The sequence below is a fragment of the Hermetia illucens genome, chromosome 1 (genome assembly GCF_905115235.1).
Source record: "Hermetia illucens chromosome 1, iHerIll2.2.curated.20191125, whole genome shotgun sequence".
In the NCBI taxonomy this organism is placed as follows: Eukaryota; Metazoa; Arthropoda; class Insecta; order Diptera; family Stratiomyidae; genus Hermetia; species Hermetia illucens.
This window is the reverse complement of record NC_051849.1, coordinates 40568482-40584685: the sequence shown is the minus strand read 5'-3', so window position 1 is coordinate 40584685 and position 16204 is coordinate 40568482. Positions and strand designations below refer to the sequence as shown.

The 16204-nt window shown below is 37.5% G+C and overlaps 1 protein-coding gene across 3 annotated transcripts in view; it reads left to right on the top strand.

Moving 5' to 3' along the window:
- Positions 1 to 245: 245 nt before the first annotated feature.
- The window catches only part of LOC119651919 (solute carrier family 2, facilitated glucose transporter member 3-like), a 37875-nt gene continuing 21916 nt past the window's right edge, over positions 246 to 16204 (top strand). The window contains exon 1 of one of the 3 annotated variants that reach the window (XM_038055751.1): positions 246 to 356. In XM_038055751.1, the coding sequence (XP_037911679.1) occupies positions 312 to 356 (45 nt within the window). In that variant the 5' untranslated portion in view covers positions 246 to 311. Of the gene's footprint in view, positions 357 to 4555; positions 4661 to 12938; positions 13139 to 16204 lie in introns of those variants that run through there. The other 2 variants (XM_038055787.1, XM_038055768.1) reach the window with 2 other exon arrangements.

Below are 16204 nucleotides of genomic sequence, written 5' to 3'. Positions count from 1 at the left end.
GTTTCAATGAGGTAAATTAATGTGTTGAATGCGACAAATTAGTAAGTTCGCTCTGAATTTTATTTTGTACTGCAGTTTATGCTGATAAAATGTTCAAATTACCATTGATTATGTGTATACTGGGGGATATCAGCACAGCTGGATAGTGAACTTTTTGCATCTATGCATAGGCTTTCATTGATGTAGTGTTTTTTACGACGAACGGTTTATTTGGCTCAGTTTTAAGTGTTTTCTATATTTATTACTAGCTGATGGGAGTAGTCAATCAATAGGGTTGGTGAACGTGGAGTGAATCTAATTAATAGTTTGATATGCAAACTCTTTCGCCACGAGTTCCAGATATAATATTCTACCCTGTAAGTTCCAGTATTTTGTTGATTGTTTATAATTTTTCCTAACTTTACTGTAGATTTTAACGATTCGAAAAGGGCAGTATGCTGCGGTTTAAAGCACTCTTCATACATTATTACTAATAGGCGCTACCCACATTCAGTGCTCTCGGAGTTGCGAATGTATTAGGGAAGCTTATCCGTACATATCATAGGCCCTAACATCTAGCGACATCTGCATGTGATTTAGTGCCTATGATGTGTACGGTTAAGCTTCCCCAATACATTCGCAAGTCCGGCCCATTGAGGGGGTGGGTACTACTTATTAGATGTACTGTGCACTATACGTCAGCCCTTGTATTTTATTTAATGTTAGGATTATTGGGGATATTATCTTTCTGTCGAATTCGTGATTATGTTCGAACATTAATTTTATTTACAGTTTTATTAGACCAAAAACATAGGGGAAGATTTCTCTTTCAGTATTATGGTAGCTATTTCTGGGAATTTCACTAGAGCAAATGCCTTCAATTTCTGACTTAAAAACGTCAAGTTTCGCATTCCTGACGGTGTATGTTATCCCGGGACAAAAGCAATTAGTTTGGTGAGATAAGTGCCTGATTAGAGTACACAAAGGAGAAGGAGGGTTCAAAACACATGTAGCGGGAGTATGACCCATAAAAGTGTTCATTTTGAAAGACGGGATTTGAGAGGTTGTTTCCCCTCTCTTAGGTGCAGAAAGATTTTCCGTATCATGTCGGTTGAAGAGGGTTGATACTTCAGATCGGTCCGTGTTCATGAATTTCATGGCATACTTGCATTTTACTACATAAACCCAATTATTTTTTCTCGATAGTGAAATACCCGCAGCGTAATTATGCCTAATGCATTTTTGGTGAAACTGCTCTAAGTTCGGCCTACAATGAACGTAGATATTTGGGATGACTAGTGTGACCATCCGGATTGACTACATACATGGTCATCAGGACTGTCGAACTATCCCAAAGGATCTGGTGAGATCACAATAGGATCTGAAATAAAAAATAGCAGGCGAAATCAGTAAAAAACTAAAGGATGAGTGGAGAATTAAAGTTGAAAAACAAAAAAAAACAGAAATAAGTGCTCGACTGTCCGTGCGTTGTACCTCGAATGGCGCATCGTACTTCGCTATTTCCCCGCGACAATATTTGGAGATGCCTCTTTAAGGGAGCCATCTGGCGTCTGTTTTTCATCTTATAGTAAATACATATAGAACTAATATACAAAATATGCGTGTGTGATGCTTCCAAACATTTATATGAACGCGTTTTTCTCGAAACTCAAATTTCAAAGGATGTTGTCCAAATGTATAGTTATCGCCCGTACCAGAATTATGAATTCAAAAAAAGAATCAGAAATTTCGAAATGCCGCAATTTTGTCATTTTTTTTACCCAAATTCTTGATTCTGTTACGAGCTAAGCGGCCACCTTATTCTCCAAAAAAAGTCATTTTTTGAGGCAGTTATACCATCGCCATATTAGACCAAAAAAACACATTTTTTTATAATTCGACATGTATACTTTCTTGTGTGAAAAGGATATAATGATATATTATAAACTTTTCTGTGAAAAAAAAAAAAGTTTGTTAAAAAACCAGACACCCCCTTAAAGGAAAGATGGATGGAAGGATCGTTGTGTCAATGAAATGCGGCCTACGGATTTCTACCTTAACTGAGCACCTCCCGACCATAATATATATGTACATAAATGGAGGTATCCATTTAAAAGACAAGTATCATGAAGAGCTAGGAGGGATAGCGGATGAAATATTTTTTACCTCTCATTAAAAGAGCTAAATATATTAAAAAAAGTAATGTACATTTCACCAAAAAAATAATATAAAATAAATAAGTAAAGTTAAGTTAAGTAATACCCAGGAAAGAAAGCAGAAAGTCGAAAAAATAAGCTAAAGTTTTATCTAACGAATTTCTTAGCTGCAAAATCTTTCACTAATAGCTATTTGGGGAAAATCGGGATTAATGCTAATTAACTCCCTATTGTTTCGTAAGCCCAACTTGTTCGTTTTACTCGTTCATGTGTCATGTGGCATTCTTTTCTGATTCCTGATTATCATCTTTCCATTCTTTAATTTTTTGCAATTTTATTCATAAGGGGGAGGCTTCGGTTAACTTCTACATTACAATTTGTCCATTGATAATGCCAGAAGACCAAATCAAAATGGACAATTGCTTAAAGGTTCTGGCAGCCTCTGCGAGTATAAAGTCGTTCATTAAAGAAGTAGTGGGGAGTGCTCGTAAATTTTCCAGAGTCGTTCAAAACAAAGTGGCCGCTTCGCACCATTTTTGCAGAGGCGTCTTTTTTTGTCATAGCTCGTGTTGTGACCGGACCCATAACTAATAATCTCAAATATACAATACTAAAACAAAAGGAATCGACAAGGTATCATAACAGCTTCGACATTGGATAAGATTTTGTTTTTAAATCGTGTGTTTTTTAATAAAAAATGGGAAAACGCCAAAAAATCGGCCGAAAATTATAAATAAAAATTGAATCATTCAATCTTCTGTTTCTAATGACATTGTCATCAAAAGAGATCAGGTAGGATTTAGCAGAGTGGAATAACAATTATACTTTATTTATGTCTTTCTTCTTTTACTGAAGATAGCACAAAGTACGTTGCCTCAAACACTTCTCCTTTACCTGGGCTTGGGATCAGCATACTATGTCAAGCAAAAATTCTACGTAGTGCCAAGGACCAAGTTGTTATGATTATAAAGCACATATTTCAAGTCAATCGAGTAAAAATTATTTGCGATAAATATCTGTACGGCCAACTCGAAATTTGTTTTTAAAAAAATGCGTTTTAAGTGCAAAGTATTGAAAAAATATGAATAAATTCGTTTTGTATTTAATCTGCAATTCCTACACTATACAATTGACCTTATAGATTATCATCCTTCTTCTGCCTTTCCTCCCTTAGCAGTTTTGCATCGATTCTCGCCTTGGTTATGTGTTTCGATTCCACTTCGCAACACATGTTATGTGTTTGGGCTGGTTTTCATGCCAATAGCTATCAATATTTTTATTTTGGATGCAAATCCATCATTAGAAATACCGATGGCGATGTCTGTATCCTTATCTGGCTTTATAACTTCGAAGAATTCATCATTATTTTGAGTATATCCGGATATATACTTTATTTCCACTTATTGCGCAATTGAATCAGTCAAAACAATAGTAGCAACTATATAAATGCGCCACTTATTACAAAATAGAAGCTAAGAATCATTTAGTACCACCAACAGCGCAGATGCTCCAGTTCACATTGCACTTGTATGGAGTAATAAAAGGAACCGCGCAATACGAGCTCTTACAGTTTTTTTCGCACATGAAACTTTGCTAGGTGATTTTCAAAATCTTAAACTCGCTCATATTATTTAAAAGAAAAAGAAATCAATTTCCCGAGTGGTTTTCCCCCTTTAACCGAGTATCTTTAAAAGCGAAAAATCATTGCAGGAGCAGACTATCATCACATTTATAAAAAAAAATATTTCCACCACAATAACAAAACTCAATGATTGCTTTTGTGAAAAGCTAAGAGTGGTTTTGAATGGCTTAACTACCTTCCTTAATCACAAGATCTCGACGGGTTGCATTCCATTGGCTTCTTGGAAGGTTATGCAGCCCAGTTCTTTGGTTCCTTGTAACATCCACATTGTAGTTTGAGGACTTTAGGTGGTCCACACCCATAACATTGAGGCAGTCTCCAAACAATGCCCCAATCACCTCGATTCCTTGCCTACTTAATGCTTCGAGCTGGCACCAGCCATTTAATTTCTCTCCATCCCCAAGTCCGCAGAAGAATTCAATTACTCCAAACAACGTCAAGATGCTTCAAGATTTCCTGTATTCCTTATAAAACTATTGTATCGGGTCCAAGAAATCGATTTAAGATGCCGGGTTTCTGAAGCGATCTCCCGGGACCGATTTCAGAGCCTAATCTGCTTAACAGCCGGTTAACTTTCTTATAATGAAAAAAAATAAATTTATAGAATTTCTAAAGAGTTACACCCTTTTTACAAATGTTTGTATTCTTAACTTTAAGCTAGTATCGTATAAAAAATTGAGGAGCATTCCTGCATAATTCCATTGATTGTACGCAATATTTGACAAACGTCGAAATGTTATCAAAATTTTCCAATAATACGCAATCAGTTTCTAAAAAATTTCATGGAATTAATAAATAAATAAATCAAAAAGTGTAAATTTGAAACTGGTAAAAAAAAAGTTAAATTTCTGAAGCATGGTCAGTCAAAATTAGCAGTAAAACGGTAAGTGCACTTTGTGCTTCTAATCTAAGGGGAATGTAAAAGATGTTTTCTTTTTTTTTTTAAATATCCTCGTTCTGGGCCGGATAGCCCAATAAAGGCCTCTACATGTTCTAAGATAGCTTCTTGGGCCAGCAAAATGACTACCGTCTCAATGCAAAAGAGGTTTCCAAGAAGCATTCCCACATATATTGGAAGCAAAAAGAATTTATGGGGCGAGAACATGAGCTGAGGCTGAGGGCGTTGGTTTCCAAAAGGATCATTTGTTAAAAGTGATATTACAAAATAAACGTTTCAATTTAGGCTTCAGCAGTTAATGTTGGCTGAAAATCTTTGCAGCTGAGAATCTTATTGTCAAACAGATTAACTCCGGTTGCTCTGAATGCTTTTGAAACTACTTGAACAGTATCATCCTTAAGGTAAGCGTTACCAAATTATATCTGCTATGTTAATGCAATAGGCTGGGTTGAACATAAGAGAATCGTCACAAGCTTGACTGTAAATTGTTTATTAAGGGCCATACGGGTCACTTTCTGCAACTTATGACTGCTTTTAGGTATTCCAACACGATGATTCCACTATTTTAAATTTTATTAACTTCAAGAGTAACATGAGGGGTGTAATTGTCATTAAGAAGTAAATGCAAATGCTGATTACATAGGTGAGCATTTGGTGCAGTGTCGTAAAAAGAATTAAATTGGAATAAGTCCTTAGTTTACCACACTGCTGTAAGCCTGAAAAATAGGGAACATTTTGTGTAAGCCTTCATTGAATGGATTTCTAAACGAATTTTTTTTATATTTTGAAATAAAAACATCCACTTTGATACATCCGGAATCACTGTTGAGGTCTAGGTCTGTGGAACTAGGTTTTTCCAATCCACATTGTCTCATGACTCTTCTGACGAAGCTGGAATGAAAATAGTTTTTATTTCCGACAAGTTTTCGGCTCTGAACAGTAATTCATTATCTTCACCAGATGCACGATTTTTTTTTTTCAGAATTAGGTAACACATCGTTCAATAAGTCCCGGGACTAACTATGAAAACAACATTTTATCGGCAAAATTCTTTATTATTCATCAACATAATCTCCTTCAAGGGTTATACAATCATTCCAACGCTTCTCTAACTTTTCAATGCCATGTTTGTAGAACGATTTGTCTTTTTGACTCAAAATGAGCCTCAGTAGCAATGATCACCTCCTCATTTGAGCCAAATCTTTTTCCCTGGAGCATCTTTTTGAGATCCGAAAAGAGCCAGCAGTCGCTGGGGGCCAGATCCGGCGAGTACGGAGGATAAGGAAGCAGTTGGAAGCCTAATTCGTTGAATTTGGTCATCGTTTTGATTGACTTGTGGCACGGTGCGTTGTCTTGATGAAAGATGACTTTCTTCTTCATCATGTGTGGGCGTTTTTCGCTATTTCGGCCTTCAAACGATCCAATAACACCATGTAGTAGTCGCTATTGATGGTTTTTCCTTTTTCTAGGTAGCCAATGAAAATTATACCATTGGAATCCCAGAATAGGGACGCCATCACTTTGCCGGCCGGCTGTTGTGTTTTTGGACGCTTCGGGCGGCTTTTACCGGTCGTACGCCATTCAGCTGACTGCCGACTTGACTTCGGAGTGAAATGTGAATCCATGTTTCGTCCACTGTCACATATCGACGCAAAAAATCCTGTTTATTTCGAGTAAACAGTGCCAAACAGCTCTCCGAATCATTGATACGTTGTTGCTTTTGTTCCATTGTGAGCAAACGCGGCAGCCATTTGGAAAAAACCTTTTTCATAGCCAATTTTTGGTGCAAAATAGTAAATGCACTACCAGTTGATATGTTCACCATTTTAGCTATCTCGCGCACTTTCATTTTGCGGTCACCCATCACGATTTTCAATACTTGCTTGGTGTTTTCGGGAGTTACTCCCTCATTTGGCCGACCCGAACGTTCCGCATCATTTGTATCAGCACGACCGCGTTTCACGTCGAAAACCACCGACAAATGGTTGTTTTCGACGGAGTAGAGTCCAGATAACGTTTTTCAAGCCATTACTGAGCTTGAACAGTGTTTTTTCCCCATTAGAAAACAATGTTTTATCAACACACGAAACTTGTTTTGTTCCTTTTTTTCACGATTGCAAAGATAGCGTCAGTTTAACCACTATAGCTTTCTTGGTTATGTTTCGAATTATATCAAATTTTGACACACCTTATCTGAAGGTTGGTACTTCTGAACCTTGGTATATAAATGGCATTATTAGCGCCATTTCTACGCTAGTCCCGGGACTTATTGAACGATGTGTTAGGCTCCCATTCTTACCTTTTATTATGTTTACAATATCTCCGGAAGGAAACTTCTTTCGCACTATGTTTAATTATTCATGGAAAAGCTTCCTTTCCTTTACTGTAATACTGGTGTATATCATTGATATGCAGCAATCATTTATTTGTTCTGAAACCAGATTTACGTTCACCGTAGTAGGGTTTACCACAAAATATACTTGTATGAGAGAAGTATCTCTTCCACTTTATCCCATCTGACCTTAATAATAATAATAATAATCGTTGGCGCAACAATCCATGTTGGATCAGGGCCTTGAAGTGTGTTAGAGCACTTCATTCAAGACCGGACCGGTACACTAGGAGGCAATGTGGTCAGCATTGCGCTCGCCCGAGATTATTACCCTGATTTGACTCAGGTACTCATTCACAGCTGAGTCGACTGGTATCCGACGTCAAATCACGATACAAATTCCACTGCCACCAGTGAGATTTGAACCGCGACCTTCCGTACGACAGCCTTGCGCTCTAACTACTCAGCTATCCGGACGCTATCCGCATCTGACCTTAGGATGCCCAATTGGTTTCGCGGGAATTATTGGCAACGCCAGCGGCGAAAACCAGAGTGCGAACAACATCGAATCGCACTGGTCAAATGAAAACAATAAAGATAGGAGACTGCAACTTTGAGACCGTTGAAAATCACAACTAATAACAGCTATGACCATGAAATCCGCGCATGGTTGTTGGCACCAACAGAGCCTACCTTACAAAAACTGTTCCGCTCAAAACGTCTCACCATAGGGCCAAAGCTCTTAATGTACAAAACAATGATCTTGCCAGTCCTTATGTATTCCTCGGAGACCTGGGTACTTAGCAAAAAAAAATTCCAAACTCTTGGCCGCGTTCGAGAGAAGAATTTTTTACTCCCTACATAAGGATGAACGATTTCGTAGCCTACATAACGAAAAATTCTATGACCGATACCACGACTGTCTGGTTCTGGATAAAATCCTAAAACCTAATCCAGCCAGCCCGGAAAGTCTATAAGGGCAATATCTATGTTAGAAAAAGAAGACGAGGCAGACCCTGCCTGAGATGAAGCGATGGAGTAGGTCAGGACGACAGAAAGCTTCTAAGAATATCGAATTGGTGGACCTCGGCGCAAAACCGGGGTGTCTGGAGTCCTTACTAAGGCATGTCTAGATCGGATACCGGTTGTTGCGCCGTTGATGATGATGCAATTGCCATCAGAAGTGCAGAAAGCGAATATATTGTATTATTATCTGCAACACTATAATTGAGAGGGGTGCACACATTTCGTACACCAATTATAGTCGCTAGTTAATAATTCTCCTTCAGCTGAGAGGGAGTGATTGTCTTAGCTTAGTAAGAAACAAGTCGGGAAACCGGAAGCTAGACGCTTCAGGTATGAAAGGTTTTGTGTATTTCTTTTATAAAGAGATTTGAGTGTGCATTTGTCCCATTAGCATGTAGCACGTAAAATATGCATATATTATGTGAAAATAGCCACTTTCAAGTGATATTGACATTCATAGTCTTGAATTTGCAGAGGAGCGACAGTTTTGACCTAGTATAACTTTGTTAGTAATAATGCGATTTTTGCCAAATTTGGCAGGATCATGCTTCATACTGAAGCCTACATTGTTGCAAATTTTGTGATTGTAGGGTGAACTTAAGGGGGGTTTTCCTGTCAATTACTAAAAATTATAGTAGATAATATAGTATTATTAACTTTATTTGTATCGGTATGGAGGGTATTTCGGAGCCTAGGCACCATATAGTGGCAGCCCCCTGATTTTTTTCAGATTTTTCAGTTCAGTGAGAATGGGTTCGTTAGAGAAATGACCACTTTCAACCCCCCGCACTCCCCACCTTTTCAACAAAAGTCATAACTAAGACCGGCTTCGAAAAGTACTAACCGAGACCTTTAATTTGATACCCCACATGACTATATTTGATGAAAAAAAAATTTACAGCCCCCTTTTGCATGTATGGGGACCCCCCCTTAAATTCGACGTAAAAGGATGTAACTCACTATATGCATGAGCGTTCACAGTTCCCACCTTTCTGCCAAATTTGGTGTCAATCGCTATAACCGTCTCCGAGAAAAATGCGTGTGACGGACAGACAGACAGACAGACAGACAGACGGACAGACAGGCAGACAGTAAACCGATTTTAATAAGGTTTTGTGTTTACACAAAACCTTAAAAAGCCCATCTTGAAGGAGAGGAGAAAGGGTGATTCCCCTGGGTTGACAGTTCCCTGGGGGAGGGCCGGACTGGAAATTATTAATTATTAATTAGACTGATTGAGCAATGCAGGGGAGGCATAGTTATCTCCCCGGGCAGGAATTTTCTCCCTAAGTAAGTGCTCTATTGAAATTAAAGACAGTGATTGATTTACTGTAGTTGTAATTTTTCGCATACTCCATGCGTATTAATCGGCCTTTCGGACTTTTTTATCAACATTGTAGACGTCGTGATAGCCAAGGTGTCTCTAGGAACACTTTTGAAAGCAGATAGAGCGAAGATCTGGTCCATAATACTGCTTTGATCTGCGTTTGATCTATTAAGGATTGGGGTATTTTGTGATTGTAAATATTTGAATACACTAAAAGAAAGCACACTGAAGAAGGCCATAATTGGTTCCTGAAATACTGTATTTGTTTTCGTAGCAGGAAACTTTAACCAATAAACCTGTTTATTTTTATGAATAGACCGTTGCAAATATTGTCTATTAGTTTCTCTGGAATCTTTTTTTTACTAAAATACTTGATATATCCCCTTTTAACGCTGTCGAAAGTCTTCTCAAAATCAACGAAGAAATTCAATTGCGATTGCAATTTGTTAATCGATCCGATATGTCGTACTTAAAAATTCAAACCTGTCTTTTTATCGCATTCATTGCATTCATCAAAGCCGTGTTTCCATCATTTGTCAGGTATTGTCAGACGTCACCTTGGCGACTTAATCTTCAACAACGATAATATAATCACTGTGAGATTCTTCGTAGATTACATTCAAAGACTCATTGCCTTTTTTCTGTTGTATGGAAGTTTCCGCTGGTGCATGGTCTAAAAATCAACATTTTATATTCTTAAATATCGGACATCATAATTGAAGAAAAAACAAGAGAAAAGATAACGTTTAACTAAATCTAGGTTTTAGCATTTAGTTTTTAAACAAATTAACGATGATGATGTTGTTTTTTGTGCCTTAACGTCACTTGAAGGAAAATTTGAAAAATGTTCAATGTCACGCTGAACGAAAGAGCGGGGTAAAGTGGCCAGAGAACATGAAGGATAGGGTGGGGCTAGGTAGGTGTGTTAAGAATAATCTGTGCTTTGGAAAGTGGCCTGAAATTGAAAGTTATTTACCAGGTACGTCCAGTATGTAAGTACACTCTATTTGTGTAGACCGTATTTAAAAAAAATACATGGGTATATTCCTACACATGTAAGTTATGTGTGGTTCAAAATATCCTATCCAAACAAGTCCAGGAATTGTTTCGTGGCATTTATGGTACGAGTTCTGGAATAGTCGAGTGGCAAGCAGACTGCCTTTACCAGCATATCCCTCCTTCAACTCTTTATAGCCCTTTTTAATTTTTTTAGGGTCTTGCAGTATTTTGTCGCGTCGAGGGTCTCCGCCTGAGCCAGATATTCAATCGAAATTATGCTTTTGTGGTCCAAAACGCGGGTACCATAGTTTTTCTAGCTGAGGTTGAGGTTTTAAATTTTTTTTGGCGGGGTTTGAGACTGTCTTCTATTTTCAACCTCATTAAAAATCTCAACTGAAGATTTCCTCTTCACAACAATTCTGGAATCCCCACTTGCCAGGAAGGACATTTTTTCGTAAGAGTTGGTCCCGGGTTAAGATGTTTCAACATACTAACCCGAAATTGGTCTCATTTTGAAGAGGAGAGGCTACATGGCAGTATTGTAAACATGTCCAAAAACCATTCTCTGGAACCGCGAGAGACGCAATACTTACGTGCCTCCAGAGCATTGGAGAGAAAATCCAGGGCCACAGTGAAAACTATGCAAAAAAAACTGGAAGAGAGTTAAAAATTGTACGGGTCTCCCTGTTATCCCTTTTCCATTGGAATTTATATTCCGGGCCTCCGAGAAAATTCCAAACCCGGGGGAATTCCCTCTTTCCACCTTCCTTCCTCCTCTTCCCTTCCACCGCCTTCTCGTCAGACTTACGTGTCTTGTAAGTTTTATTAACTGCTTTCTTCTGCTTGTCAAATTTGTTCAAATGAAAGAACAAGCCTATGAAAAAATGTCAAGAAACCTCAAGGAAGATTCTTGAAAGAACTCTACCCCGTGACAAATATAAGTTTTTAGTAGGCATCCGGAGGGTTGCGATAATAATAATAATTGTTGGCGCGACAATCCAATAGGATCAGGGTTTTGAAGCGTGTTAGCGTGTTAGACTTAAATGGTACACTACAGGACTACAGCACGCTGTAGAAGTCAGTAAGATATTGTCACTTTTTATTTTTGTTGTTTTTTGGGTTCCCTATATACACATCGACTTAGATTGAACTCAGTGTTGGACCGGCATTTTTGAAGGTGGTAAGTGTTCAAGATGAAAATCATTTCACAGATTGAAGTGTCAAGGTTGTCAATTTCACTTAAGGATACATCTCGGCATGAATAATCAGTATATTGATGAACTGAGAAATTTACGGTGTCGATCGTGCCTATTCGTTTTTGATACTCAGATTTGCGAAAGTGTTGATCAGTCATTAGTTGGTGTTGTTGAAATTTCGTGTCCTTCCCGGCGTTGTAGATATCTCCAGCGAGTCGAGCACCTAGGTTTATAGCACTGTGGTCATTAATGCCAGGCAGCTTTTAAGGAAAGATGTTCGGATTGACATCTTGACTTGCTGAGTTGAAGTTCATATTACTAAGCGCCTTGCATATATTGATACCAATGGTTATCAAAGCTCTCACATGAATTAAGTAAGCCAGTTTCGATCATATAATTTCATGCTCATTGCTAGTATCGATATATCAGACAATGGTGTTCCTTACTCTGGGGCGTTGATTCTTTAATTTAAGTAGACGTGGTTCGAGGCTAGACTTCGAGGGCCTCGTCTCTTTAGGTCATTTAGAATCGTGGGTACTGGAGCTATAATCAAGCGGACACTACAGAAGTCGTTATGCTTTCCAACAAGCTGCCGAGTTCCTCAACAATAGAAAGAATATCAGGTACATTAAGAAGTGGCACTTGCATACACTTTACGTAAACTATTGAAGTTTGGATACTTATTGATAACTAGATATTTAAGGCCAAATGGGGCAATCTAAAACAGGGGTAACGGACATAAACCCCAAAAAGCTGATTTTTATTCAACACTCACTAGGACCATTTCCGACTTATTCAGAATACACCAAGGATAAGCACGGATTCCTCGATCCCTCGATTATTAAGAAACACTGTGCATTACCTCGGTTTCGTTATGGAAAAGTATTTATTTAAGAGCAACATTGCGTCTTTCTTGCATGTTTTTCCCCAAAGACTCGATAAGGTACCTAGTACTAAAAAAAATGAACTACACAGAGACAGCTAGCAGCGATTACCTATATTTATTGTTTTGAAAAGAAACGTGCGGGGGATCGGAAAATTTTGATATAAAATCGTAAATACATGTGCACATTGTTCCATTCAAATCTTTTAATCTCCCGATCTTATGTACTCAACTTTTCCACACTAAACAGCAACTGTGCTTCGTTTACTTGATCGTCACTACTCCATATTAACTACGTAATGATGGAGTATTGAATAACGATAATTGCTTGTTTTATTTAAGATTATTACAATTTTTTGTACGATCTTTGTTGATTATGGTTGGCGATAAATTCCTTATCGAAAAATTTGTCAATGCCATGAGAACAATATGCAGAAACTATGTTGGACGATAAGAGACCATAACCGAGTTAAATATTTTCCAGTTGCAAGTGTTTTGAATATACTCTCCTGATAAATTGCGAATGATATTTTATGGTACCTGGATTGGAGCTGCATAAGTAGTTCAACCCTCCATGAGGTGGCACAGACATTGTTGTTAAAAGTGGATTTTTCGTAATTCGATCGAAAGTGCTAGTGAAAGATTGTTTTTGAGAGATATTTGCCTATTAAAGTAGTAGAAAATGACTGTTGAACACAAGGTACGAATGTGCTACTCCTCAGTTAGTTATTCCTTGATTTGTATTTTAGCTGAAATTGTTTTATAACCACAATTGTTGGCATATAATGAAGACTTCCCGTTAAGAAAACCAACCTGGTGCAGTTCACCAGATGTTGCTATGCGCTTAATTATTTTATACGAAACTATTGTCCTTTTTGCGATCTCCTCTTTTTCTCGGAAAGGGTTTTTTAAAATTTTGCAAAAAATCTCCAGAAATTTCAGCAGTTGCACGTATTTTTATTAGTAATAATACGGCATTATGTGAAGTGTTTTTTCCATCTTTAAAATTGCTTGAATAAAGAGCGACATTCAGCTTTTATGGCCTGTCGATCACGTGCTCTAATTGAAATTTTTGAGTAGAGAGCCCGATTAATTCAGACCTCCAGCAGTCTACAGTAAAATACACAAAAATGCACCAAAGAAGGAAGTGTTGGAAATGCCAAAGTTTTGTGGCTAACTTTTAGTTTGAGAAAGATTTTGAATTCTTGACAAATGCATTCTGTGAAAAAAAGAAGTCTGACTTTGCAAATAACGACTGCTGTTGAAGATTGAAAAATGATTCTTACGATTTACACGGTCAAAATTGTCTTATAGTGTATTTTGACTTAGATCATGTATATTAATGGAAACTATTATATCCTTTGTAAAATGTGCATGCCTTTCCAGCTAAAAAGAAACAAGTCGAGAAACCGGAAGCTAAACGCTTGAGGTATGAAGGGTTTTGTGTATTTCTTTTATAAAGAGATTTGAGTGTGCATTTGTCCCATTAGTATGTAGCACGTAATATATGCATATATTATGTGCGAATATCCACTTTCGAGTGATATTGACATTCAAAGTCTTGGATTTGCACAGAAGCGACAGCTTTGACCTATTATAACTCTGTTAGTTAGAGTACGATTTGCTCTAGGCTCTAGCGTACATTACTGCAAAATTTCGTGATTCTAGGAGGAACTTAAGGGGGGTTTTCCTGCCAATTACTAAAAATTATAGTAATGTACTATTGTTAACTTTATTTGAACATGAAAAAAATGTATACCCCCCTTTTGCATGTATGGGGACCCCCTTAGATTCGACGTAAAAGGATGTAACTCACTGTATGTGTGAGCGTTCAAAGTTCCCACTTTCCTTCCAAATTTGGTGTCAATCGCTGTAACCGTCTCCGAGAAAAATGCGTGTGACGGACTGACAGAACGACAGACAGTAAACCGATTTTAATAAGATTTGTGTTTACACAAAACCTTAAAAAGATATATTTTTTATTTTCATATATACGTATTTCGGTCACCAGTTGTACCTTTCTTCAGTACATACCCATTCAAATATTACATTTTATAGTGATATTTGAATTGTTATGTGACACAGGTTACGGATATTATGGATCCGAGTTCTGGCGAGTTGTTATGAATTCGTCCAAACAAACAAACTCCCGTTTTCGAATGAAAGTGTTTACTATGGGAGCGAAGCGTATTCTGACATGCTCTCTATGATGTGCCATGCTATCATAGATTTTAACTTTGCCCTCTTCCTTTTCTTCTTCCTAGCCATCGTTGCTTCTCTCACAGGCTCTCTCCAATGTACCGAAACCAATCTTTAAGTTTGCACTATATATATAGCTCTTCTCACAATCTGGACCTTGTGTATTCGTGTTTTATATTGCGGTCCTCGGAGGATTCTAGCCTGGTTTTTGATTTGGGACATCAGACTCGATGGGAACATGTCAATTTTCAACCCTGCATGGTAGAAGTCATTGGGTGCAAACCATACAAATTGATCGACATATAATTCCCAGTCACTATAGCATATTCATTGAAGTTTTGGTGGTCTTTTTTATTACCACTTGAGATAGCGTATAATCTTGAAGCTTTCTGACAAAATTAAAATTTGTATTGTTATGTCGGCTGACTGTTTTTTTGTAAGCACTTCTATTTTTTTTTCTTTATCAGTCCTTTTTTCTATGTACATTGTCAATGGTAGCTTATACGTCAGACTCAAAAAGCTTTCAAAAATCGAATCCTGGCGTGAAGGTAAAGGTAGTCCAAATTCAATAGCCTAACTTATATTTAATTTTTTGGTCATTTGTTTGGAAGCCTTTATGTGTTGATCCGCATATATAACAGTGACTTGTTGATTCCGTATCGGTACCACAGTGGCACACCTTGCCATCGATCAACGTCCTCAAGATATGTTCAAAAATAAATTGGCTCCTGCTGCTTGGGAGATTTCAACTTAATTAATTTTTTCATTTGCCACGCCAGTAGGTTTTCTGAAAAATTTAAATCATATTGTTCTGCAATATCAAGGTAATGAAAGTGTCGGATTTGCAAAAATATTTTCTTGCCGCTTTTGCCACAAAGTATTCTAGGTGATACAAAGAAGGTTAAGAATATATATATATATTTGCATCAGTGGAGACGGTATCGTCAAAATTTTGTTTTTATTTGGCTTACCGGGACCCGTTACAACCCCATTTGCAAAAAATTTTCAAAGAATTTCATTCTCTGTCTTTTAGAGAATAAAGGATTTCTTTTAATGTCATCGATGTATTGTTTATCAAACTTTGTAGATAGTTTTCTATGCAAGCAAGTTGGTAGTATTCTTTTCGTCCCCGTTCCAATGTTAATAAGAGAGTGATCAACATATATTTTGGTAACGCCGCTTCCAAGGCGGAAATGAAGTAGCAATTGACTGTTTTTGCCTGGGAGTTTTACTAAATGATGAAGTTGTTAAATTGTATTGTAATTCGGACCGAAACCATATTAATAGAGCAGTATGCTGGAAGGCTTCTCAAAATGATGTATCATTCTAACGACTGCGACTTCTCAAATAACTTCGATAAAATCACTAACAGATTTATTGATCGGTACTGTGAAAGTTCTGTGCGTTTGTCGGCAGGTCCTTGGTGCACAGTTTTTGGAACAACTTTTAGAGTTTCGGGCAACACTGCAAGCAAATGTGTGTTGATTGTGCACCGTAAGTGAATAAAAGCTGAATAATTATAGTAACTCCTTTATTATTTTACCAATAGCTAGATCGAATCCTGAAA